The 25,083-nt window shown below is 39.2% G+C and overlaps 1 protein-coding gene across 2 annotated transcripts in view; it reads left to right on the top strand.

The window, feature by feature from the left end:
- Positions 1–25,083, top strand: part of mdga1 (MAM domain containing glycosylphosphatidylinositol anchor 1) — a 158,125-nt gene that overhangs the window by 78,693 nt on the left and 54,349 nt on the right. For both annotated transcript variants that reach the window (XM_086071779.1, XM_086071778.1), the window contains exons 5-6: positions 20,201–20,397; positions 21,128–21,260. In XM_086071779.1, the coding sequence (XP_085927905.1) occupies positions 20,201–20,397; positions 21,128–21,260 (330 nt within the window). The remainder of the gene's footprint in view (positions 1–20,200; positions 20,398–21,127; positions 21,261–25,083) is intronic.

Genomic DNA, 25,083 nt, shown 5'->3' with positions numbered 1-25,083 from the left:
AGCACAGCCCGTGGTGTATCACCTTTGTCTATCGAACTCTGGTGATTAATGCCCGACAGGCTGTGTGTAAGCAGCTTTCTAACAGCTTGTGCAGTCACACTTGTAATTAGCTTGGTGTCATTTCCTCAATAAAGGATGACATGAGGTGCTAAAGGTAAACACCTCCATCTATTTGATATGTTCATTTGCGACGTTGAATTAACTCATGAGTGAAAATGTCATGCACCACGGTATGCACCGCATGGACTGCAATTATGTTTTATCCTTTCAAAATTGTTGCTCGGGATGTAACCTTTCACATTAGTAACAAATCATATGATAGACATCGTTTGCTCATGGAGAAGTTTCATAGTTTGTGTCTTGTCAGACAGACAGATGGATGAACAGATGGTGACGAAGAGCACAAATCACAATCAGTGTGCCATTGCTTTCCATGCTTAATATGACAATTAACATGTACACTTTGACACCATGGTGCCATTTCTCAACATTTCAAACACAGGAGAAGTGCACATAGAATCAGATTGTATGTGAACAGTTGCTCTTTGATAGCCATTAATTTGCTTTTTAAGCACATCTTGAATTTCATTTTAATTTTCCCTTCAAGAGTCCTATGTTAGTTATTTCTATTGACAAATATACATTTTCAGACTTAACACCTATGAAGAACTTCACAACAAGAAATAGAATTCATAGGAAACGGGATGGAAAAAATAGACATAAAAAATAAATCTTGTTTGAAGAAGTGCAACTGATGTGGGTATGTACTGGTCCTTTAAGTGTTTAAGTAATGGTAGGATGATAGGAAAGATCACAAAAAAAAAGAAGTAAATAAACCAAGAGTAATAAATAAATAAGACTACTGTCAGTGTATTTACTTATAAAAGCAATAATGACACAAGAAGACAATGGAGGCAGAGAAGTGAAGGAAATAGAAGTAAAACCTTGAGGGATGTCACATTCAAAAGCAACAGAACCAGTAATCCCTAAATGGGGTGAAAATTCTCCCTAACAAGAGCAGCTCTATTTTTATTTGTTAAGAGGCAATTAACTGAAGTAGCAATGAAGCATTTTGACGTCAGTGCAACCAACCGGAATACATGCGTGAAACTTCTTCAGACATAATAATAAACTAGTTGAGAATGACTAAATGATGCGTCTCTAAAGGGTGAGCGTATCTGACCTACTCTCACTACTGTAAAGCTTATGGCGCGTCCCTATGTGGATGTTTACAATTATGACGGTTATGATAGAATGAGTTTAAGTGACTTTATGTATGCATGCATGCACGCACAGTAGAGTACCACAATGTTCTTGTCACCAGAATCTTCAGTGTCCATGTGGTGACAACATGTGACATAGGCTTTCATGACACTTTCAGTTTGGCTCCTCATGTTATGCAGGTCATGTGCATGTTAATAAATAAGGACGAGAAAGTAACACGTCAGCTTGGAAGACGGAGAAGCTTGTACAATACCACGTCAGAGGAATATACTACATTTATTCATGCAATTGTTTGAAAATGCCCGAGTTACAGTAAGTGATGACTGAACATGCAGAGACCCAAATATTAGTATGTAAGCAATTAAAAGGTCACCAAGCACCATTCATACGTCATCTTTTTATGTTACACTACTGTGGAAGTGTTATGTCATTGTTTTGTAAAAAATATATGGGGCTGGTGATTTTGGGGATCATATTTCGTGGATTTTTGTGACCTTTTCTGATAGTTTCTTCTCTTGTCATAAATTAATTTGGCAGGTTTCGTTTTTTTCTTAACAGGCCTATTCGGGGAGGTGAATGAGTGTTCAGTAATTATTGATTCTTTATGTCTACTTTGGAGTGAATGCTTGAAACGTCTCCAGTTCTCTGCTATGCTCTTCTTTTCATCAAGCTATGTTGTCCCAATTCGGATAAAACTGCTCTTGTTGCAACCTCTAATAGAGGATTGTTTTTATCTAAGATGAAGGTAATGGCCCCAATGTTCTTATCCTGCATCATCGCAATCTTTTTGTGCGAAGTCAAGCAGACTGGTGGTTGAAAAATTAGCACTGTGCCATTGTGAGGTTCCAAACACCACCCCTCAATTTTTCAACATTCTTTATGGCCAGGAGGTATGTGGATTTTTTTGGGATGGCAGTTTATCCGTGTCTCATGCATAATTAAGTCAGGCTTGACTTTTATACCAAATATTGAGAAAGAAAAAAAAATACAGAATATGAAGTAGATATACTGTATAGTACTTAACAAATGCATTAGATCAGTGTTAGGAGGTTCATGCCAGATGTGCCCTGAATTAATAGCAGTGGTGTTTACCAAAATCATCATATTTATTATGATGTTATGTACTAGTACGTTGAAGCAAAATTTGTAATTGCAAAGTAACTTTTGTGAGACCTAAGGTGAGGCTTTTAAAGTCATTCTTCTGGCAGTGTTAACCTTCTTTCTACACAGTAAATTGTATATTCTTATGTTACCTGCTGAAATTTGACTACTCCCATTTACCTACCAGCCGCCCATGCCAACTTTAATAAAAGATGACCTTGGACGTAAGGCTTCAACAAAGGTTTTACGTTTTATTTTTTACAATGTTAACTTGAATTTATTACAGCAGATTGAGAGTAGAAAGTAACAAGTATCATGTTTCACAACTGTAAGTTTTTTTTTCTTTTTAATTGGACCCTTGCACAATTAAGTAATTCCGCATTTTGAAGTAGTGACAGATCTGCAAATATGAAGAGAAAGATAAGTGGAGTGTCGCTTCCACAGTGGCCACCATTTAGAATCGAGAGCCAGTAGCTGTCTGTCCATGTTGACAAATTCAAACGTGACCGCAATGTTACAGGATATTTTCCGATGAAAGTGTCACTCTCACGTATTTAAAAACTCAGTTACCCTCTCCTATGTGTAAATGTGCTCCGTTGTTGGTATCTTTGTTTACTTAAAAGTTGACCTGAAGTATGTAACATGAATGAAAACTGGCAAATGTTTTTTTTCCCCATCCATGTCCCCTAAGGGGCTACAGTACATAATTTTTCAATAGTCCTCTTTCGGAAAAATAAAAAATAAAAATCTGAACTGACTAGAATTTCCCAGGAAGCAGAAGATAATCTTTTGTTGAATACTGTAATTGACAATAGTGAAACACACATAGTGAATAGGCTAAGGTCTACACACCCTTGTTCCAATACCAGGCTTTTGTGATATACTGTAAAAATGGAGAGAGAAAAAAACTTCCAGAGACAAAAAATAAATTAAAAAAATGTAATGTTCAACATGCTGATTGCACCATCAGAAAAAATAACTTCCACAGAGACAAAAAAATAAAATAAATCAAAATAAACGTACAACATGCTGATTGCACCATTAGTTAGTAATGAATGATAAAACGTCAAGAGCCGTCTCAAATTAAAAGACTCCGCATCAGACCACTCTGTGATGCTAGATGCTCTCTGAAAATTAGGTCATATAATAAGCAGAGATGCACATAACAATTTTAGCCTGGTTCTCAAAGAAGCATCAGAGGTTGTTGCTTGGTGCTCATATTTCCCCCGACCTCGATGAAGACTTGCAGGCAATGGCGGTTCCTGGCATGGCTGGTGGGACGACACTATGCCAGACTCCCTCCAAAAATTGCTCTGTGAAAAAGCAAATAACGAGAGCTGAACAAATACGCTGCAGCAGATTGTTTCGTTGTTTATTACATTGCCGCCCTGGCAGTCCAACAAGTGAGGAGGGACACTCTTGGAAACAGAAGAAATGTCAATCATTGCCTGGTGGAGTTGCCCTCTAGACTGGCCATACAATTGCTCCTATTCTTCTGCATTTGGTCAATATTTAAGTTTTAAACTGTAACTGAAATTTTGGAGGTAAGATTACTAACATTGATGGGTCAAGATATGCCAGACAGTTTTGTTTACTTTGGAATTTTTGCAGTCAGTGTTATGTTTGCACAAATATTTCTTAGCTGTAAGGTTTGTGTGCTTCGTTTCAACATTGCAAGAAACGAATGCTCCAATACGTGTCACTGTTAAATTGATGTCTAAAATATATTTGAGGGTATTTGTAGGGTCTCGTAGCAGGATGCCATTCACGCTCACACCAGATGCGCTGGTTACAGTAGCCAATTGGACCACAGAATCAACTGATTTGGCGCAGTTCTCTATTTTGCACCATGGACTGGTCTCATGTAAAGACATATTTTGACAGAATATCGTTGAGAGCTACACACCCAAAAAGCCCGCTGGCTCAACTGTGACCCCTCCGTGCTCAGAGACCATCACATTCCTCGTGCGGCACACGTTGGAATGTGTTCTTTTCTCCAGTCCCATCTACAGCTTTGCTTTCCCCAAAAATACTCAAAAATAAAATGCAAAATTCTTGGGATGCAAATGCACAGTGACACACAAATCCGGTGCGCATATTTTCACTGTGCAAATGCACCTGCGCCCCACTTAAGTGCACCCTTGTAAATAAGCATGCCTCTGTTCATCTTCACAGACAAAAAAAAAATGCATTGAGTTAGACAGGAAACAGATCCTTTTATCCTTTAGGTGACTCCCAATGTATCTGAACTGATTGAAATCTTCCAGGAAGTGCAAGTTGATTTTTCGTTGAGCACTTTAACTGTCCCCAATGTCGCACATAAATTAACTTCAGTTTGCCGAAGCTAAAGAAATAGATCTTTGATATATAATACAATATAGTCCTCTTTCCACATTGCTTCTTGGAAATTGGCTGTGAAACGTTTGAGTAACGTTCAAACAAAAAGCAACGCCATTTTCACTTATGGGGCAGTAAGTAAGTCATTGGTTGCATTGTATCTAAGCTAAATAAGAGCAACCAAAAAGGGTGTACGTTAATACCATTGTTGTATGAAGCGTGTCTTTCTTTCTATCCTTTATTAAGTCTTCCACAATACCTTCTACAAGATGGAAACCAAACAATCAACAATCGCTCTTTATATCTTTAATATTTTTGGCCAACCTCAAATGTAAGAATGCTGTTCAAATTAGGCAACTCCCCCAAGCCATAAACCCTGCTGGGTGGCATCTGTATTCATCAGTGCCATAAGGCCAAGACAAATTTAATATTCTTTTATGACAATGACATTTTTCATTCCACTCCATCTCCAATAACTTCCAACTAAGGTTTTTATGCCCCTCTTCTCTTACTCCCCTATCAGCCTCGTACTCACACCAGGTCTCAAGCTCCATATCCATCCTTACTATTTGCCTCCACAATTGACTCATTGTATGTATTCTGACCCTTCCCACTCCTTTTCCCTTAATTCCTTCCTTTCTCTTGTGCAAGCTTCCCTCCTACCACATCTTCAGTGTTCCGTTTATGGCCAGCTGCAGCGGGGCTGGGGTAATGAAGGCAGCGTTATAAAGTATGGGAGGTGCCTTGGGGCATTCTCACAGATAGAAAATTGAAATAGGATGAGGATGGAGATGGGGGGGGGGGGCAGAGATTGGAGGATTAGAAGGCCACGAGACACACAAAAAAATATCCAAGTGTAGAAAAATGTAGTGAAATACGCCAAGAACAAAGTCGTGGATGATGTATGAATAGTGTGCTCCTGGTGGGAATGCATCTGCCTTTAGTATTCAGTCAGAGTACAGCGAGAAACACGATAGAAGTCTTTCTAATATTTTGAACCTCTTTTGTAGCACCAAAATATTAGAAACAGTTCTCAGTAGAATGATGTGTAGTTCTACCTGTAAAATAACCCTGGGAGGACAAAATGAATATTGCATCACAATCTCTTGTATTAGATTTTGATGTCATTGTGCGATGTCCAGTTATGTGCCTTTAAGGATGAGGAAAAAAATTGTTCGTCAGTTATTGAAGCGGTGAGAATGGTTTTTGGACACACTGTTTTAGACTTTGGTCATTCAAATAGAAATATGTATATTAAAATGTAGAGTTTTGTTTTGAACTACCTAATTGCTTGAGTTTTGTTGCATGCTATAAGACTGCCAGTTTTGCTTCTTTGTAACGTCATGTAATGTCACCGCTCCCCCGTTCCCATTACACAGGATCAATGTTAACGTGCTATCATATCTCAGCGCTTGATACTGTAATTGTGTGATTTGCTGAAGGAGCCATCTTAGCACTACAACAATCTTTACAATCAAGTGATTGAGTGTTCTGTTCCCCCAGTGAGATAGGCTAAAGATAATAACCGCTGTGACCTTTTTTTGTTTGTTTTTTACAAACACAGACAAACAATACACACAAGATTAAAGGATTTTTTTTACATTGTACTTGGGACTGTTATGACTTGATCTTCCATCTCATCTTTGATACCATCAAAATGAATCGTGTTATGACAATGGCAAATAATGCTTAATTTTCAATTAACAATTCGGATCCTCTTGGACTCAAAGCAAAACAGGAAACTAATATGCAGATGTCTGCAATTAGGTTCAAATTACTGAATCAAAACCTGGTGGTAGTGATACAAAGAATGTACCAATCAGGATCAAGATGATTATCCTATTCATCAACCAATAACTATGCAGTCTTTGGGTCCCATGATACTTTAGTCACTGTAATGATGACTCGCACTGGTGAGCTTCAATTCAATGACCCGTCACGGTGTTTCTCATGGAGTTGATGACCCATCGAAAGGCTAACAGCCTGGGATTCTCTGCCACCAGCTACACATAATATAATCCCCATAAATCAATTTAGGTACTGTGTTTTTGTTTAAAGAACTGACCAAATGCATCATTTCCCTTTTTATTAAAAACAAATAAATAAGAAAAATAAGAACGAAACTTGTTTCCTGATTCTAGAGTGCAATTCATCAAGCTCAACATTTTCGAGAAGAAGAAGGGACTAAAAGATGTAATCAACCGACTTTAAATCAGCCTATAGAATAATCTCTGAAATAACTAAATAGAGAAATAAAACCTTCCCAAGATAAAAACACAAAATGAGGATATAATGCAGTTCATCATGGCCATCCCTCTAAAACCTTCCTTGCCCTAAGCAGTCCTTGATGTATCATCGTCCGCTTAGGACAAATAAATGTCTCTCTCTATTAAGTGTCCTGTCAGGAAAAAAACAGGTATTAACTGTAATTATCTCAATCCACATTCTTTAGTTTTTAAGATAAATTATGTGGAGTCCTACTGCATACCCGCTCAGTATTTCTCAGTTCTAGTCCTTTTCATTTTGTTTTAAATTGTAGTATCACTTCACATACATTTTATTACACTTAACGTTGTTGTATGCCACCCCCCCCCCCCCCCCCATCTGAAGTTGGTAGCCACTATTTATATATATTTAAAATAAAATAAAAACACGTGGAAAGGTTCCCGGATGCTTGCACGGCTACAAATCCAAGGTGTTTTCTTAAGGGCGGTCTTGCTTTGCTCAACACTTTGTGGGTGGTGCGAGCAGAGATTCCGGTGGCTATCTGGCTGGCTGCCCCCACCCTCACATAAATCAGTTTGGGGAAACGGGCTATAACCATCGCAGGTGTTGTTATTTACTTTGGAAGGAGTGCCTGATAAGCACAATGAAGAGATAAGTAACTTCTGTTGGGCTTGTGATAAGCTGGATTTCGGTCTGGAACAGATCCATCTCGGGGCTGTTTAACTTTTTCTAAGGTGGAGCTTTTTTGTTGTTGTTTTCTTTGTGAAGTGTTGATCTAAGATCCTGGCCTTTGTTGCGTTGCCAAAACGGTATAATACAAAGCCTGCTATAGATATTTTACAGAACAACTTTAGATTCACGCGTCGCCTAGTTATATGCTGTTGTATGTTTCCCCCCTTTTTAAGACCCTTGGGTATGCATTGCATTGTGAGTATCTATACCACACAATAATCACTTAATAGTTGAGAATGAGTGCAACAAGCAGAATCGATGTTGATTTAGTCTGCGCTGTCTAAAGAGAGACAACATGATGTCAGCTACAGGAAGATCCATCCACACCCCCGGGGCAGCATTATTCTTCTCAGTACAACACTTATATCAAAGCAGTTTCAAACATTCAGGGAGACTCACTGACAAAAACAACAACCCTTTCCTGAAATCCTGGAATATAGTCTGACATCATCATTAAAACGTGAGTGGTTATGTACACAGTATCATAAACAACGAGCGAATGTATGGTGGCCTAAATGTATTGTCGTCGTCTGCAAGCATGCATTTCTAATCTATTCACTCCTCCAGCCATTTTGTCTTTATTGAGTATTGGTACCTATTATTCACAGGTAGTTTTCAAGTTAATTGTTTTGGCATCTAAAATAAAAAAATAAAAAATACGGCTCTGTAATTCGATATTGACCTCGGAAGGTGCTGGAGGGCCTCAAAGTAAATCCTCATGTTGTTCACTGGTAATTAATTCTTAATGGAACTTCTGAATGGCCAATTGCAGTATTGCATGATAAATATTATTTTAATGGGCGAAAGGGGATAGCTAGGATGAGTCAAGCCACAAATAATGTGCAGCTTTATTCTTTGGTTAACATTAAATGCTGGACTCATGTTTGGTCGCTCGTCTACTTGTTGTATTTGCATGTTTTGCTAGAGCTAATAAATTAAGTACTTACTGTAAGCAGCCGAGCTTTTCAGTTCCTTTCTCAAAACTTTTCTTGTAAAAAACAAAACAAAAAATTATTGGTGAGAATTAATGTACCTTTGACCTCTTAGTAATGAGATAATAAAAAATGTAGTATAATCAGAGAGGGGCTCTTATGGTTAGTTATGCTAGTAATTCATTGCAGTTCACGTTGGGTCACACATCACTAAATAAAACATCAATACAATATGACGGAGGGAATTTTCGTCACTCACAGCTCTCTCATTAAATTAATAATGAGGTATTAGACTTTGGTCGGAGGATGACATCAACAATGAAAAGACCAAGATGATCTATTATAATTTTTCAGGAATGTCAAGCAAATAGTAACCCTTTTTTTTTTAAATCACACTAACTGGCACATCTGTAGTCTGGGTGTCCCGCTCCCATCCTCCTTATGCGTAATATAGAGTAGCTTGTATTGGATGCTTAATTAGGTACACCTATGCACTTCAATCAGATGATGAAAACATTTGAATTGTTGTAGTTTGCATCATACTGAGAAATGTTTCTAATACTTAGGACTTTGTATGTATACTGTAATGTAAGGACTTGAATAAAAAAATGAGCAGTATTGTCTTAATTGTAAAAGACCATTTTGATGCAGATTTTCATAAGATTGAATAAGTGCATATGGTACCCAATTTTGTGAAGTAAAAATCTACACACATACTAGATACCACACAATATTGTTTGTTATTACATCATCCCATAAAAACAGTGTAATAATCCAGGTTTATGGATCCCGGCTGTTACACCTTGACCTAGAAGTCATTATGACCGCAGACGGTGTTAGAGGGGCATTCTTTATCCTCTATGCTCCTCTCCCCAATAACTTCAGAGATGACTTATGGGCACATGCCACATTTTTCTTGTTTTACACTCCCATGGGCTGAACCCACTGAAGAGAGATCCATGTGTTATTTGATCTCTTGTTTTTTTTGGTCTTTTTTTTTGTGATTTGATTTTGCTCCTCTCCACTTTGCTTTCTTCTCTTAAAAGTGATACGTTTTTGCACATTTCTTAAATGAGACATTTGGCATTTTTCTCGTAGTGTACAACAGTTCCCTGGCGTCATCTTAACATTCCTGTAAAAAGCTGTATTCAAAATATACAAAGGATCAAGAATTAGAGCACACATTCAATGTATTCTCAGCAAGAATTGCGATCTCATGGGAATGTGGCTGTTTCTGTTTGGTTTTGGCTGTCGATTGAAAGTTGCTCTGCATAGTAGATCAAGCCATGGCCGGAGTAACTCGTTGTGGGGACGAATGGCATGTAAATTGACCACACGGTTACATAAGACTCGCCACACACACGACATGGCCAATACTGACTATGTTGCGTAGTGTGAGGTTCGACAACTATAGTATCCTTGAGTGGCTGATCCCCGGCGTATGGTCTGGCAACGTCACAGATGTGACGGCCAAATGGGGACTACTAAGATGGTAGATATAAACAAAACTGATCATTATATAAACGTTTTAATTCATATGGATGATTATGTATTTTGTGTTATGTCTATGTAATATTCATTTGTAAGGATATATGTATAGTATATGCTTATATTTCTATGCAAACTTGCAATAGTGTAGGAGTTTAAAATGTCAATACTTTTTCCGACTCCTTTTCCGATCACGTGTAAATGCTATGCATTTTCAATATATTTTAATTAAATTTTAATTTTTCTAAGTACTTTTTTCTTTCTATACATGTCTGAAATTAATTAATTAATTCATTCATGTTTTAAATAAATTCATTCATTCATTCAAGAACGTGCAATTGTTTTTTTCACGTGATCTGTAAATCAAAACATAAAGATATTGGATTAGGCTACTTAAAATTTATTATAAATGAATAGAAAAGTAAAAGTGTTTTTTGCATGACTGTGCGCACCTGACGGCTTTGAGGGTGAACACTTCCCCACGTTATTCGTCAACACCCTCCTGACGCTGTGATGCGACACTGCCACTGTAAACAACAAAGCCCAAATGAGTGTCTTATTGCCTGGTATAATAAGTCATTCCGCCATTAATGTTTAATGGCATTTTGCAGGCTCGTCGCAGGCCAGCGCATAATTATGTCTGAGTAAATTGTGTATGCATAAGTTTGGGATGAAGACTTTATTAGTTCCCTGCAAACAAAGCCTTAAATGGGGTGCACGCATACATTTTTTAAACATCTTAACTATTTTTTTAATGTAAGAGAACCCACAAGCTGAGGACAAAAATTGCAGATTCAAGACAAAAAAGGAGAAGAAATTGAAGCTAAGCTAAATGCTAGCTTGTCAATCACTACATTGCAGTTGCAAACTCGTCTACTTCACATCACTTCCTTTTTTTCCCCTCTTTTTTTTGTATGTGCGTGAGTATGTGCATGTGCGTGTGAGTGTGTGCATATGTGCGTGCGTGTGAGTGTGTGCTCATTAATTCACCTAAAACCTATTAAAATCCCATACCGTTCACCTAAACCAAATACTTCAGAATCCAGCTAGAGTCGTGAGGTTGTCAGGAGACCCGAGGAAGGATCAAAGAAAAGAAAGGAAAGTGAAATCCAGCACCGACCAGACATTACCTACTACCCACCGGGTTACCAACCAGAATCTTTCACCAACCCCAGAAACATCTAAATTCCAACAAATTAGGGAGACTTCAAGAGCCCAAAGGAAAGACTGAGGACAGGAAGGAAGGACAGATGAAGCAGAGTGAGATCCACAGACATCAGCCTCCACCGATTCAACGACCAGAGGAAGAAGCAGATTGTGTTTGAATTTCGGTAGATGCTGGTGTGGTGGATCTGGCATGCATGAAAACCTCCACCAAAGAGGGAAGCCGTCGACCCCGGCCAGGACAGAGCAAGCACCCACAGGGCCCCCCAAGCCGCGGCAGCGCGAAGGCACAACCCCCGGGCCCCGCAGGAGCCACCGGCCGGAGCGCAGAGCCAGGAGCGCCCCCCTACTCCAACACGCCCCAAGCCCAACGCCTCACTTCCTAATTGTCTATCATTCCAATCATGGAGTGCGTATCTATGTGTTGAACACGCACATCGTAAATATTGAACAGGTTTAATATTTGAGATTGTCAGCGCAAGGCTGCAGGTTGTGCCTGGTGACAGGGTTAGAGTGTGCCTATAGGTGCACACATGTCTGATACGTCTTCTGTCTCTGATAGGTTGTTCCTCCTCAGGCGTGGTGGTTTCTAAAAAAATTAAAAAATAAATCTTCCAGCTCGAAAAGCTTATGGTTCCCCTTCCTCCATTCATGCAGCCTCCGCGACGGTCCTTTCGAAATATTCTTTGTGAACGCAAGCCATCTGCTAAATGATGCAATGTCTTATTATCACAGGGGCAAAATGTTGTGGCTTAGATTGAAGTGAGCTCAGGAATCTTAAGCAATTTCGCCAGAGTGATGCAACTGACTAAAACATTATTTTTAAAAATAGATATAATTAATGTCATTATTAAACTGTAGGTCACTGCGATTCACAAGCATGTGGAGAACAAGTTGGAATATCATAAGAATGCTCTGCAGAGTAGCTCACTCTGTAATATACAGTATACCCTGTGGCACATATGCATTATTAAGCTAATGCATGGAATTTACACTTAAGTGCTTCCTAGCCTTCACTTTTAGCTCTATAATTACATAATGTTCCATTGCAGCACGGTGAAACAGTGGTTAGCACATCTGCCTCATAATCGAAAAGTTCTGGATCTCCACTCAGGCCTTACTATGTGGAGTTTATTTGTTCTCACCATGCTTGTGTGGGTTTCTCCGGGCAATTGGTATGAGTGTATTTCAAGTTATTAAAATAGGGGGTCCTAAATGTAAATATCGACTTAAATATTAATCTAATTAGTGAACACAAAAGATATTTTTTTTCCTCTTAAATTTTTAATCAATAAATCAATCTTTGCTCCTCACCTTCACCTATTAAAATACAGGCAATGCTCTTGTTATTTCCAAACGAGGGCCGTGTGCATGCTTCATGGCCTCTTTAGCGCTATGGGTATGCGAAGGATGCTGAATAATTGACGAGACGCAAAGCTGGATCAAATGGCAAGTCTGCCTCCCCGCAGGCACAGTCTTGTGCATTTTTTTCTTTTTGGCATTTGGTTTGCGTGCACATTTGCGTATGCGGGCGCTTGTGATCATTTGTCAGTGTGCGTGCGTGTGGTCAGTAATGCATAATGATGCATTTTTAACATATGGTTTTGGAAAAAGAAAGAATTGTCTGACTGCTCATCCGGATGGGAGAATATTTTCGTTCTGTGCCTTCTTAGCTGCCATATCGCTTAGTATAGCGGACATGTAAGGTCAACAACTACCTGTTGTAGGACATTGTCCGTCCATCCATTGTACCGCTTGTCCTCGTTATGCTTACAGGCGAGCTGGAACTTATCCCAGTCAACTGCACGAGAGTGTATTTAGTCTGGACTGGCCAACCAATCGCAGGGTACATAGATACTCTCATATTCCATTTTATGGATTACATGATTTCAGTTATTCCAACACACATTTTTGGAATATGCAAAGAAGCTGGAGTAACTTCAGAAAACCCACACACGCATGCAAGAATGTGTAAACTTCACACAGAAGGGCCGGAGCATGATTAAAGCCCCAAACCTCAGAACTGTGGGACAGAAATGCTAACCAACAGACCATGCTGCTGCCCTGTTGGTGGTCCGATTACCAAAGCCCGCCTCCCTTAGGATATGCCGTAATTGAAATAGAAATTCAGTATCCAGTTTCGGGACTCATCTGTCACTATAATGGTGCGTTGATAGATTCAATAGAAACGATGTAGCTGTTGTTAATCCTTTGATGAATCAGTTTGAATGACTGATGTCCTTACGTTTTGTGTAACCTCCTTTTTCTAATCACGTGGGTCTCATTTGAAATTATTCAACCTTTCGTTGCATCCAAATGCTGCTATTGGATGGGTGTAGCATGTCAGTCACCTCGGATAGGCTCCAGCTTACCCCTTATTAATTTGATTTTTTTTTTTTTTAAGAGCTCAGTATTGTTCATTCGGTAATGTCATCATCATACCTCTCTTTTTTTATTTTTTATTTTATTTATTATTTTATTATTTTGAATGTGGGTGAGTATGTGTGCGTGCGTGTGAGTGTGTGTGTATTCGTTAGTTCACCAAAAACCTATTTAAAAAATCCCATACCGTTCACCTAATTTGATTTGTTTTGATGGAGGGGCGGCGGGGATCAGTGGGTAGAGTGGTCGTCTCCCAACCGTGAGGTTGTGCGTTTGATCCTCACCCCTGGTGACTATGTCGAAGTGCCCTTGAGCAAGACAATGAATCCCAATTAGCTAAAAAAAAAACAAATTAAAAAAGCGCTATATAAATAGCAGTCCAGTCCATTCAATTGATTTATGTCATCAACATAAGATTCAGTATATATAATGTATGTATCTAATCAGTGTATTTCTTGTCATTTCATTAGTGGAATGACAAAATGTGCCACCAGTCCAAGGGTTACTCGTGAATTTAGTAATACAATAAAACTTGTTGATCTGCTGTAGAGAAAGTAAATCATCCAGAAGAAGCAAAACTGTCAGGTTTTTTGTTGATCAATGGCAATGAAGTGGCAATGAAGCAAAACATTCATTACAAATAATCATAATTTAACACACTTTTTAATGTTCTAGGAGGAGTTAAAAAGAGACAGCTGGCTGCAATTAAATATATTTATAATATTTATCCTTTAATGCACATCTTATCTTCCTGACCAGCACCAATCCTTGATTAACTGAAGAGAAAATAGCTCCTCATTAAATGTAGGTTTGTTTGTTTTTTAATCTGGTTTATGAGGCAAACTCATTGAAAGGAACTGTGCAGTGACCTTGAGTGAATCACCACCCGTTCAAGCGTTTACTCAGATAAGTACATTTGCTGCTCTATGTTAGACGATAGCAACCAAACATTTCAGGCACATAATCAGCCTTCGCCACATATACACACACACACGTAGTGCGCACACCAGGTCTAATTCTTTTCCATGCCACGTTCTCACTCAATTGAGCCTGTCATCTTCTCTTTGCTCCCTTCCTTAATGGCCGTCTACTCCCTGAGTGCTATTAGGGAACAGAACATGATATTGGAAATCAAAGAGGATTTGGCGGATCGGGGCGCAGTCTTCTTACGGGGGTGGGCGGGCGTGATCGGTGAGCAGAGGTCAACTTGTTCTAAAAACACAGCTGACTTGTTACGAAGGCACACTTGCTCAACCGTGGCTGCTACAATGGATTATTTCCCAGGAAATCACTGCCATGGTTCCTCTTGTATAAGCTGCTGTAATGAAGGCATCTCGTCCTACCAATTTGCCGCCTTTGGTGCTAGTTTTAAGTGGGGTACAGACACACAGGGGTATAGGGACTAAGCCCTGCCGCTATTAGCGAAAATCCTCGAGTAATTGACCTGCCTAAAAAATACAAATAAAGGTTTATTATTGCCAGTAGATGCCACACGATGGCAGAAGTTCCTCAACACACTTTCACATAAAGTAGCTCCTTGGCATGCATAACATAATGCGACAAGATGGCATCAAATACTGTTATTGTTTTATCCAGAGCGGACGACTAGCATCCGGGCATGTGTTTATTTTATTTTATATAACACCTCTCACTTTGATTCAAAACAATACAAATGACAAGGAGATGAACAGCTACCAGAGCTTTGTCCATTTCTTCAATTGTATCTCTTGCTTCTGTTATTTTCTGCCAGTTTGGACTCCTTACTGGCGCAAGTCAGCCTTGGAACTATGAAAAGAATCATAAGTGTTGTGTTGGTCATGAGACAAAATGTACACGTTTTTTTTTTTTTTTTTTTTTTTCTCAATCCAAAGTATTTGTTGTTATATGTGCAGTAATGACACGTTTTCATGTGCAATGTCATTTTCCCCTTGCTGCACACTGCAGAGATAAAAAGTGGTGCAAAGCTTGGTGTATGTTTGTGCAAAGTAGTTGACAACAACAGCTGATTGTGCAACATTTAACAATCAGCGTTTAATTACATATGTGCAAACCGAAAGAAACAGCACAGGAGGTAAAGTATTTGAGATCGTCCAGTAATCCTAAACTCAAGTCAGCTTTTTAAAACTCGCTTTCCCGTTGCCAGAGAGTTAACGCGACAAGTCTTGCATTTCACCCATTCTGAACCTGGAGCCTGGGTGTGGGGTCCTTGAGGTTGTTGGCAGCAGTTCTGTACAAAGTGTGCTGTGATCTTCTGAGCAAACTTCATCACTCTCTGCAGGCCTTTGTGACAAGTATCACCTTTGTCAGGTTCTGTGTAAAAAGAAAAGTGTCATATCACTTTTGCGGGATCTAGAGGTGAACATTTACAATTGTAACTAGGGTCAATGACGGAAATGTAATGCGAAGGTGATTCACTATCAAAAGTTAACTAATGTAAAATGTGACCCATAAATTTTAACTTGATGTGTCACTCTGCTTCTCACATTTTTTTTCTCTTAACACCCCTTTCTGAGGCTTGCCTTCCTTTGGAATAAGTGTTGCCGGTGGAAAAAAAAAAACACTCTCAATGATGCTCAGTGTGTTCGTTTTCAGTGCACATCTGTACAAAATCGATCACATCAAATGATGGCCTTCATACTAACAGAACATTGGTGTTCAAATAAACGTACAACCAGATACATATTTCAGGGTTCAGCTCTCGAATGAAAATGTATTATGTGTGGGTATGTCGGGGGGAAAGGGCTGAGTTTGGAATTCAGTAAGACAGTAAACAGATGTACATTAAACGCTGTGGCCAACAAAAGCAGGTAGGAGTGCAAGTGTTCTAAGTTGTGTGTGTAAAAGGGAAGTCTGTGGGGAAATCAGAGGCTTCATTAAAGTTTCATATAGTTTTTCTGTACACTTGCAGTTTCATCTCGCCTTTCTTTACTCAGGCCCCACAACCACCAAAGTTAGACTCAACGTGAGAGGCTTGCTCAGTGGATTTATCATGTAAAACTAAACAATAAAATGTGGAGTATTGTTGTAGATAACAAAGACTATTATGTGCAGTTTTGATTGACGGTCAGAGAGATATTCATTTAACAATATGTTTATTGTGGTTGTAGTGGCAATGCTGTTCTGCACTGCATCACATTGAGAGGCTCAACAATAATTAGCATGTACCTGTATTACAATAATTTATCCATGGTTTTAAAAAAAAGTAATTAAATAAATCACAATATTTTCACTGTGGAATAAATGGCTTGTAGCTCAATCCCCCCCCCCATGTTTTTGTTGTTTTTCAGATAAAGATAATTATAAAGATAAAGATAATTATCCGAGTAAAAAAAAATCATATATATGTATATACCTCAACATTGCCTTTGTTTCTTTTGTTCAGAAAACACAAACAAATTACTTTTTGTTTTTCTTTTTAATAAAAAAAAGTTATTGTCTTTTTTTAATTAAAAAAATCACAATGTTGTTGCTGTACAATTAAAAGCTTGCAAATCTAAAATGTATTTATTTCTTTACTTCTTTATTTCATTCTCTATTTCTTTATTTCTTAATTTTAATGAATGAAAGATAGTTACTGGTCAGTCACAGTAAAGTGCTTCACTTCAGTTCTGCATGAATTTCACTTTTCGCCCAAGGTCAAATAGGGTCCAGCTCCCCACAAACCTGAACACTATAGAAAATGGATATATATAAGGAAGAAATATTTTCATTGCTTTTAGGTCAAAAATATGAAACCTACAAATTCATAATTGTTGAGTACAATACAATTTACGACACTGAAAATGTACCACTGTACCACTAAGTCATTTTATAAAAGTCCTTCAGAAGTAGGCACATTTTTATTTGCCACTCACTCCTCAATCGATCAAATAACATGATCCTTAGTGACCATCAAGTCATTTCCTTGAGAATCTACTGTCTCCACTTGTTTGTGTGTGTGTCAATCTTCCACGGACAGAATGACAGCACTCTTCTCCCTTCTGTCACACAGACACACAAACTTGTATTAGACATTCAGGTCTACCGCTACACTGCAAATAATCCACCAGGCAGGGACAAAAATCTCGTCAGCCTGAACACAATCCCCAAAATCAAGTCAACACATTTGAATGTGTTCATCCTTACTCTTTTGCCAGATCTCCTTCACACACAATCACACGTTGACAGTGCCAAGACGAGGCATGCAGATACCTTTGATAAGCGCCCAGCTTTTGAAGGCCTGTTGCTGGCATCGCCATCTCACAGCGCCCTGTGCTGCCTCGCTGTGTCGCCTCCTGCTGGGCCTTTTGTCGCGAGCGGCGTGTTGTCGTTATCGGAACGAGGGCGTCCGCGCTGAGATGAAAGTGAGGGAAAACACAGGTGAACACTCCAGAGAGTGTTGAGCAAAATCTCAGCCAAACAGATCGAGAGCAACTTTAGTATGAGAGATGTATTAGAGTAAGCAGCTTAGTTGGGTCACTCACAGTACACCACACTCAGGTTTTGCTTGAATTTTAACTTTTTTAGTTGAATTTACTGGAGGAGCATCTGCTATGCTGGGTGATCATTATAATATCTGAAAAGCATTCCGTGCCGATTTTGGGCAATGGTACATTTGATTTTGCTTGAAAGCTATATGTAGTTAGCAAAACCCCCAAACCATCCAGTAGTCATTATTGTTGTTGCGATGAAATGCTGTCGCAGATTTTTGACCTAAGTCTATTGCAGTTTGGGTTGAATATCAGAACAACAGAGTTATCTGGCTTTGACCTAAGGCAATTTGCAAAAGGATATGACGGTAGATTTGTGCCAAAATTCCATAAATATGAGGGGAAATACGGTGTTTTGTGCATACAAAAAATACGTACAATACACTGCCTCACACTTGCGATATGTGACCACACATTACTAACGACAATTGTCAACCAGTCAGGAGTCAGACAGTAGGACAAATTCTGATTGGCTGTTCAACATCCAATCAGACAAAATTTTGGATTGCATCATTGTTGCTTCAGCCATTTTTGGAGTTTACTACTACTCTGTCCTGTTGGATTTGTAGTGTCCGTATCTCTTGTCATATTTTGTCAGGCAAACTGAAGTACTTTTATGGTGAAACCTTGTTGTGTTACAGTAGTGAAGCAGATCCTCACTGCTTTCCTGCTTAGCAAAAGAAAGAGGGAAGCCAAATGTAGAGGTTTTTTCTCCCCTTTGGACAAAAGTATTTTTTATTTTTTTTTTAGATTTAGTTTTTGGGATAAATCCAATTATTCTGTTGTTTTTGTCCAAGTTAAAGAGGAAGTCAACCCCCCCTTTTTTGACAATAATAGGTTCTATCCAGCCCCACTGGTCTAAATATAGTATTCTGGTTAATATTATATTAGTAGAATATGAGTTAAGCAGCAAAATCTAACAGTTTTAATCAATATTAGAAGGCAGCCATTTTACCACTTCCTGTCGAGTGAAGATGACATCGCAGTTGCTCAAGTCTTAGGTAACAGCCAATCACAGCTCAGCTTCAGAAAACAGGTGAGCTGTGATTGGTTGTTGCCTGAGCCCTGAGCAACCGTGATGTCACGTCAACAGCAAGTGGCAAAATGGCCGCCCCACGAGATGAATAAAAACGGCTGGATTTTGCTGCATAACTCATATTCCACGAATGTAATATTAATCAGAATGTCATGTTTAGACTAGTGAGGTCACAAATAACATATTATTGTCAAGAAATGTTTAAGGTTGACTTCCCCTTAAGACGTATATTTTATTATTATTAATTAGTATCTTTATAAATGTTCATAATTGGGATCTGGTAATCTTCCTTCATCTACATGCTCTCGTCATTGTTTTTAACTAACTACAATTATTTATCACTCATGTTTTAATTACTGTTGTGTTAACGTGCCATCTGTTCTGGTGATCTCCAGCAACCAGGGACATTGAAACCAGATTTGCGTGTGTCACGCAACCCATTCGTGACGACGTTGCCTCTTCCAGCAGCACACAGGATCTAGCATGCATAATCTACACATTGTTCCTCTTAAATATGTCAAATTAAGAATGCAATCAGTCCAGTACATGTGCAGCACTTGTCTTGTTACTTCACCACGCTCACAAGATGGAGTCGAGGAAACACACAGCAGCGACAAGGACAAGTCAGCCCATTCCCAAGAGATAGAATGCGGCAAAGTGTGAGGAATGACCCATGTATGTGTTTTCATCGTGTTTGACGAGCATATTATTTCAATTTGGCCGCATTAAATACACGAAACTTGCCGCAAAGGTATTCTCATGAAGTGAAAGGAGGGGATAGGGAAGGATGGATGCTGATGAGAAGTGACAGTGAATTTTGGAGAAATGGCAGATAGTGAGGATAGTGAAATCGCTTCCACCGTGGGAAAGGGAGATGACAACATGGAAGCAAGACAAATTGTCAAAAGAAGCAAATGGCAAAAAAGAAACCCATTGGGCGTTTGGGATCATGTGTGCAATGATCAAGAGGTGTGTGCTTGGGCATCTTTGGTTAGTTTGTCTTCATTTGCAGTTTAAACAGCCATGTTTATTAACACTGTTACTGTTTCTTTAATGTGTTTTTCCTAGGCAATAAATGGTGCGGTCTTATTTGCCATAATATTTTTCAGACTTGGACACGCCCGTTCTGACTGTTCACCAGACCATCAGTGACGTCCGTGGCAGTTACTACCAGGAGAAGACTGTGTTCCTTCGCTGCACTGTCAACTCCAACCCGCCCGCTCGCTTCATCTGGAAGCGTGCGAACGTGCTCATCGAACAAAGCAAAGACAACGGCGTGGACATCTACGAGCCACTTTACACTCAGGTACCGAGCGCTCTCTGTATTTGCTGAGCAACTCCACATCTACCCATCAATCACTCGACCAAAGCAGACTAAAGGACTTTTCTGGTCTGAATACGCATCACATGACAAACAAACCTGCCTGTCTATCAAATGACCCAACCAAGTCTTAAACGACTAACAGAACCAACTAGCATCACATCTCTTCCCTAACCAAATGTGCTGGATTTTGTTTATGTGGTTTAAGCAAGCCACGCAATCAGTCAGTGATCACAGTGATCAGTAAGTTGCAGTAAACAAAGCAAAAGTCTTCAAGCCGGATCTCCCAGTCTGAAAGGGCAAGCGCGACGGCTCCTTTTTACTCTTTACTTTTGAGAGTATCAGTCAACCACAAAGCAGATTCCCTGGAGTTCAATTGTCCTGGCAGCAGAGTACGCTACTCGTCAAGACTGGCTAAGAATTGATTAGCCCAGCATCTGCAGTCAACGCTTATATGGTATCGAGCAAACACAGCAGGTACTGAAACGGTGGGGAACATGGTGGAGAGAACACAGATCTGCCATCGCAGTGGCAGTCTTGTGTCTGTGGAAATAATTGGGGCATGTGTTTGTATGGCTCATAAGAAATGGAAGACATCATTTCAATATGCTTTTAGGAAAAAAAAAATCTAATTGAGCCAACAGATTTTTTTTTCTTCTTCATTAGGCCGAGTCCGGCGTAAGCATCAACACATGTTTGTTCTTTTACACTTTAGGGTGAGACCAAGGTCTTGAAGCTGAAAAACCTGAGAACAAAGGATTTTGCCGATTATACCTGCCAGGTGTCGGTTCGTAATGTGTGTAACATTGAAGACAAGTCGGTCACCTTCAGGCTCACAAACAGCACGTGTAAGTAAAAACACATGGAGCAAAAACACACACGCTGTGTTGACCAATTACGTCTGTCCTCTTTATTTTCCAACCGTCTATTCCTCTCTATCCTCCTCATTCTGTGTTTGCTCTTCTGCCTTCTCACTCGCCCCTCAAATTTGATCCATCTCTCCTCTCGCCCGCCCCCCCGGTGCACCCAATTGTCAAGCCGTCTTGTTGAAAAGGCATCGCAAGGCCGTCAGCTGCAATTCAGTTGTCACGTTGCCTGTTATCTCCAATTCAGTCCGCAGCATTCTATCCATCTCCTTACCGCCGCCCAGCAACAACATTGCATTGACAGCTCTGTCAGACTCGTTATGGTCAAACTGATACACTGCGAGGGGAAGCCCTACTTTAGTCTTTCTTTTTTTTTATTCTTGAAGATGGCTTATTGTTTTTATGTGCTATTCTCAGCTTTTTACATCCCTCTGTTTCTGCTACCGACCATAAGAGTTTATCAATGTGAACATTTCAAGAGAAGCATCCAACGATTGATAGGCCTGATAAGTCAAAGGAAAGCTTGCTGTAGTGTAGGCTACAAACCCTCCTATCTATCTATCTATCTATCTATCTATCTATCTATCTATCTATCTATCTATCTATCTATCTATCTATCTATCTATCTATCTATCTATCTATCTATCTATCTATCTATCTATCTATCTATCTATCATCCGTCCATCTATCTATCTATCATCCGTCAATCTATCTATCTGTCTATCCGTCCATCCATCCATAGCCTACTGCACCACAAAAACGTCAGTGAAAGTTAATAATGTGGGAAATTTCCCTGTTGTGAGTTTGGAACCAATAAATTCACTTTGCATTATTTCATTTAAGAACTTTTTCTTTTTCTTTTTATTTTAAAAAGTGAACAGCTCAAAAGTCCACCAGCCTCATGCAACAAATTGTGTTCAAAGTTTGAGGTACTGATTGTTGTCATTCTCAGCCTTTATTAGCAATAAGAAACGCTACCCTTTAAACTGCAAAATGACCTTGTAAAAGAGTCGTCGTATCTTAATGGTAGCCTTTGCTGGAGGTTTTGCATGAGTCCTCTTGAATTGGGTTTTTAATGGGAAGATAATCATTTGGGCTCTCCTTTCAAATGGAGAGGAAACGTGGACTAGAAAATAGATTGGGGTCACAAAATTAAAAATAAAAACACAAAGAGAAGAAAAAGAAGACTGAAAAAGCAGATACGGAAGAAAAAAAAGCAGAATCAGGTTAATAAATGATTACTGGCTGACCTGACATAAATTAAGATTATGCAATTGGTCTTTGTCTCATTAAGAGAAGCCAGAGATGCATTTGTCCACCTGCTATGTACAGTTAACAGTTTATTAAATAATCTAGGCGCCATCCACTTTCTGTCTCTCTCACACACATGCATGCACGCACGCACGCACGCACGGTCACACAAAGCTTGATGTTGCCGTGAAAGCTCACTGACTTGCCAAAACAATCTTGTCTGTCTGAACCTCACAGCTTCAGAGTGATGAGAAAATCCACTGCTCTGTGTGAATGTGTGCATGTATTTGTGCGTATTATCAAAAGTTCTTGTTTTGTAAGACGTGAAGCAGTTAAATGAGAGTTAGTCAACTTTATTTCCAATAACTGCAATGCAGCAAAATGAAGAGAAGTAATTAAATTTTTACTCCAACCTGAAATTGTATTAAAGTGCACACACTGTAAAATTGTGCTCATTTTTAAAATACATCTTTTAAATTATATTGCATTTTTTCCCCATAAGACTATTTTTTTAAATAATGACATTATACCTTATATTTAAGATAAAACGAGTTTCAGCACTCAGGAGACATTAATGGGCTATAAAGTGACAAATGTAGTAAAATAGGGTAATGAATTCCATTACATCTAGCAACATTACGCATTATAGCAGTCTCTTATCAGACTTGAAATGGCATATTAAAACCCCATCCTCATAGTAAAAACAAAAAACAACAAAAGGGATGACAACAAGAGACAGAAACCAAAGCAAACAGAGGCCATAAGGTACACTAACAAACGGACAAACAGAACCTGTATTATTCCCTGCCGAGCTTCCGTGTGTCCTTGTGGCGTCACTCACCGCGTAGATTAAATTGCCCCAACTGGGTCACGCCATCACTGTGGTGGGACAAGGGGATTGATTGATTTTGGGATCATAATCCCAGTCCTCCCACTTGCTGACGGCAGCTGCCAAATCCTCTTCCTCCCTAATAGGAACGCAGGGGCATCGATGGGTGGGTGAGGGCACACTATGTTAGGCAACAAAAATATTAGGTTGTCTCAAAAGTACATCAACGGTCTTATGGAAGCTGACAAGAATCTCTCCATTTTTTTTAAATCATCGGTGGTATTTGGACCTCCAACCCTGCTGTCACAAAGCCAAGTCCTTGTGGACCGAGCTACTGATGCCCCCATAAATGTTTAAATATGACCATTACATGTCTGTGCTGATTGGCTAGGAGATGCCATGTGATTTCACAGAGGTCATTTTGGTTCAAGTTTGAATACCAAAGTTGCTGGATATCCCTGCGTGAAGGGTTAAGACATTATTTAAAAATTTAACAGGAGTGCAGTGGAAGTGAGAAAAGTCATTGACACAGTTTACAGTAACTTTTGCATTTTTTTTTAAATATACCTGCTGATTACTATATTAGGTGGATTGTCATTTATTTAATTTAATCTACACATTTGTTGTCAAAAGTAAGAATAATTACACAGTGGCGCTCGTTGTCTCTTTAAAATGCACCTTGTTTGTTTTTAGTGGCAACATTATGAGCTATTCACTTTTCTTTATCGCTATGGTAAATGCTTTATCCGGCCTGTTAAATGGATATCGCTCTGACAGTGTCAATAAACACTGAGCGTGGTTATCTTTGAAATGCAGACTTGTTTTATGTTGCCCTGGTATATTGGATGCTATCATAATGTGCACGTGTACCTAATATTGTGGCAAGTGAGTACAAGGAAATGAGACTGAAGAGCCTGTCATGCAGAGGTGTGTAAATGGTTGACAACGCGACAGAGGGAAAATGGAGAGTCGAGTGAACGAGAACGCGTGTTGAGGATGGAGACATTTGTTACCTGCTTGTAAAGTGCGATGCTGCACACAAATCCCATTAGTTTGGGGACGAGCGGCGGCTGATCCCGCTGTCGCCATCACCCACACATCCCTAGGAAATTGAAGCTATAATTCTCAAATCCTCACTTCCCCTCCTTGATTCACTTATCTCTTCACTCACATATTTGGTTTTCTCCACATAACACACCTTATTTTTCATCTTTTCTATTTTAAAGTGACAATGCTTGGTTTGGCCAATAAGCATGCAGTGACCATTTATGTGATGGAGTGTTTATTGGGAACCATGCTGCTGATGTAATCGGGATGTATGGTCCGCAAGCTGACATTGTGAAATTTCGGATTGTTTGGCTATATCGTGTTCCAATACCAGTGGATTCCTATATTGTATAGCTTATTTTCATAATACTGTACTAGGTCAGATTAAAAATATATATTAAAAAATATATTTGGGGTTTCTGACATTCGGATGGATCTGTCCAAAAATTGTGAGACTGTTTTAACTAACATTTTTGTACTCTAAGTTAATGTTAAATTTTAAGGCTTATAGGAATGTTAGTCTTCAATGAAGTTAAGACATAAGACACATGATAGTTTACATATTTGTGCACTATTCTAATAACGAAACAATAAGGTTAAGGGTTTAAGTAGGGCTGGGTATCGATTAAAATGTCCTCAATCGATCCCATTTCGATTTGATTCAGTTCACTTCAATTC

The sequence above is a fragment of the Leptonotus elevatus genome, chromosome 3 (assembly GCF_054856555.1).
Source record: "Leptonotus elevatus isolate MCC_2025b chromosome 3, RoL_Lele_1.0, whole genome shotgun sequence".
Taxonomy (NCBI): domain Eukaryota; kingdom Metazoa; phylum Chordata; class Actinopteri; order Syngnathiformes; family Syngnathidae; genus Leptonotus; species Leptonotus elevatus.
This window is presented reverse-complemented; position numbering and strand designations above follow the sequence as displayed.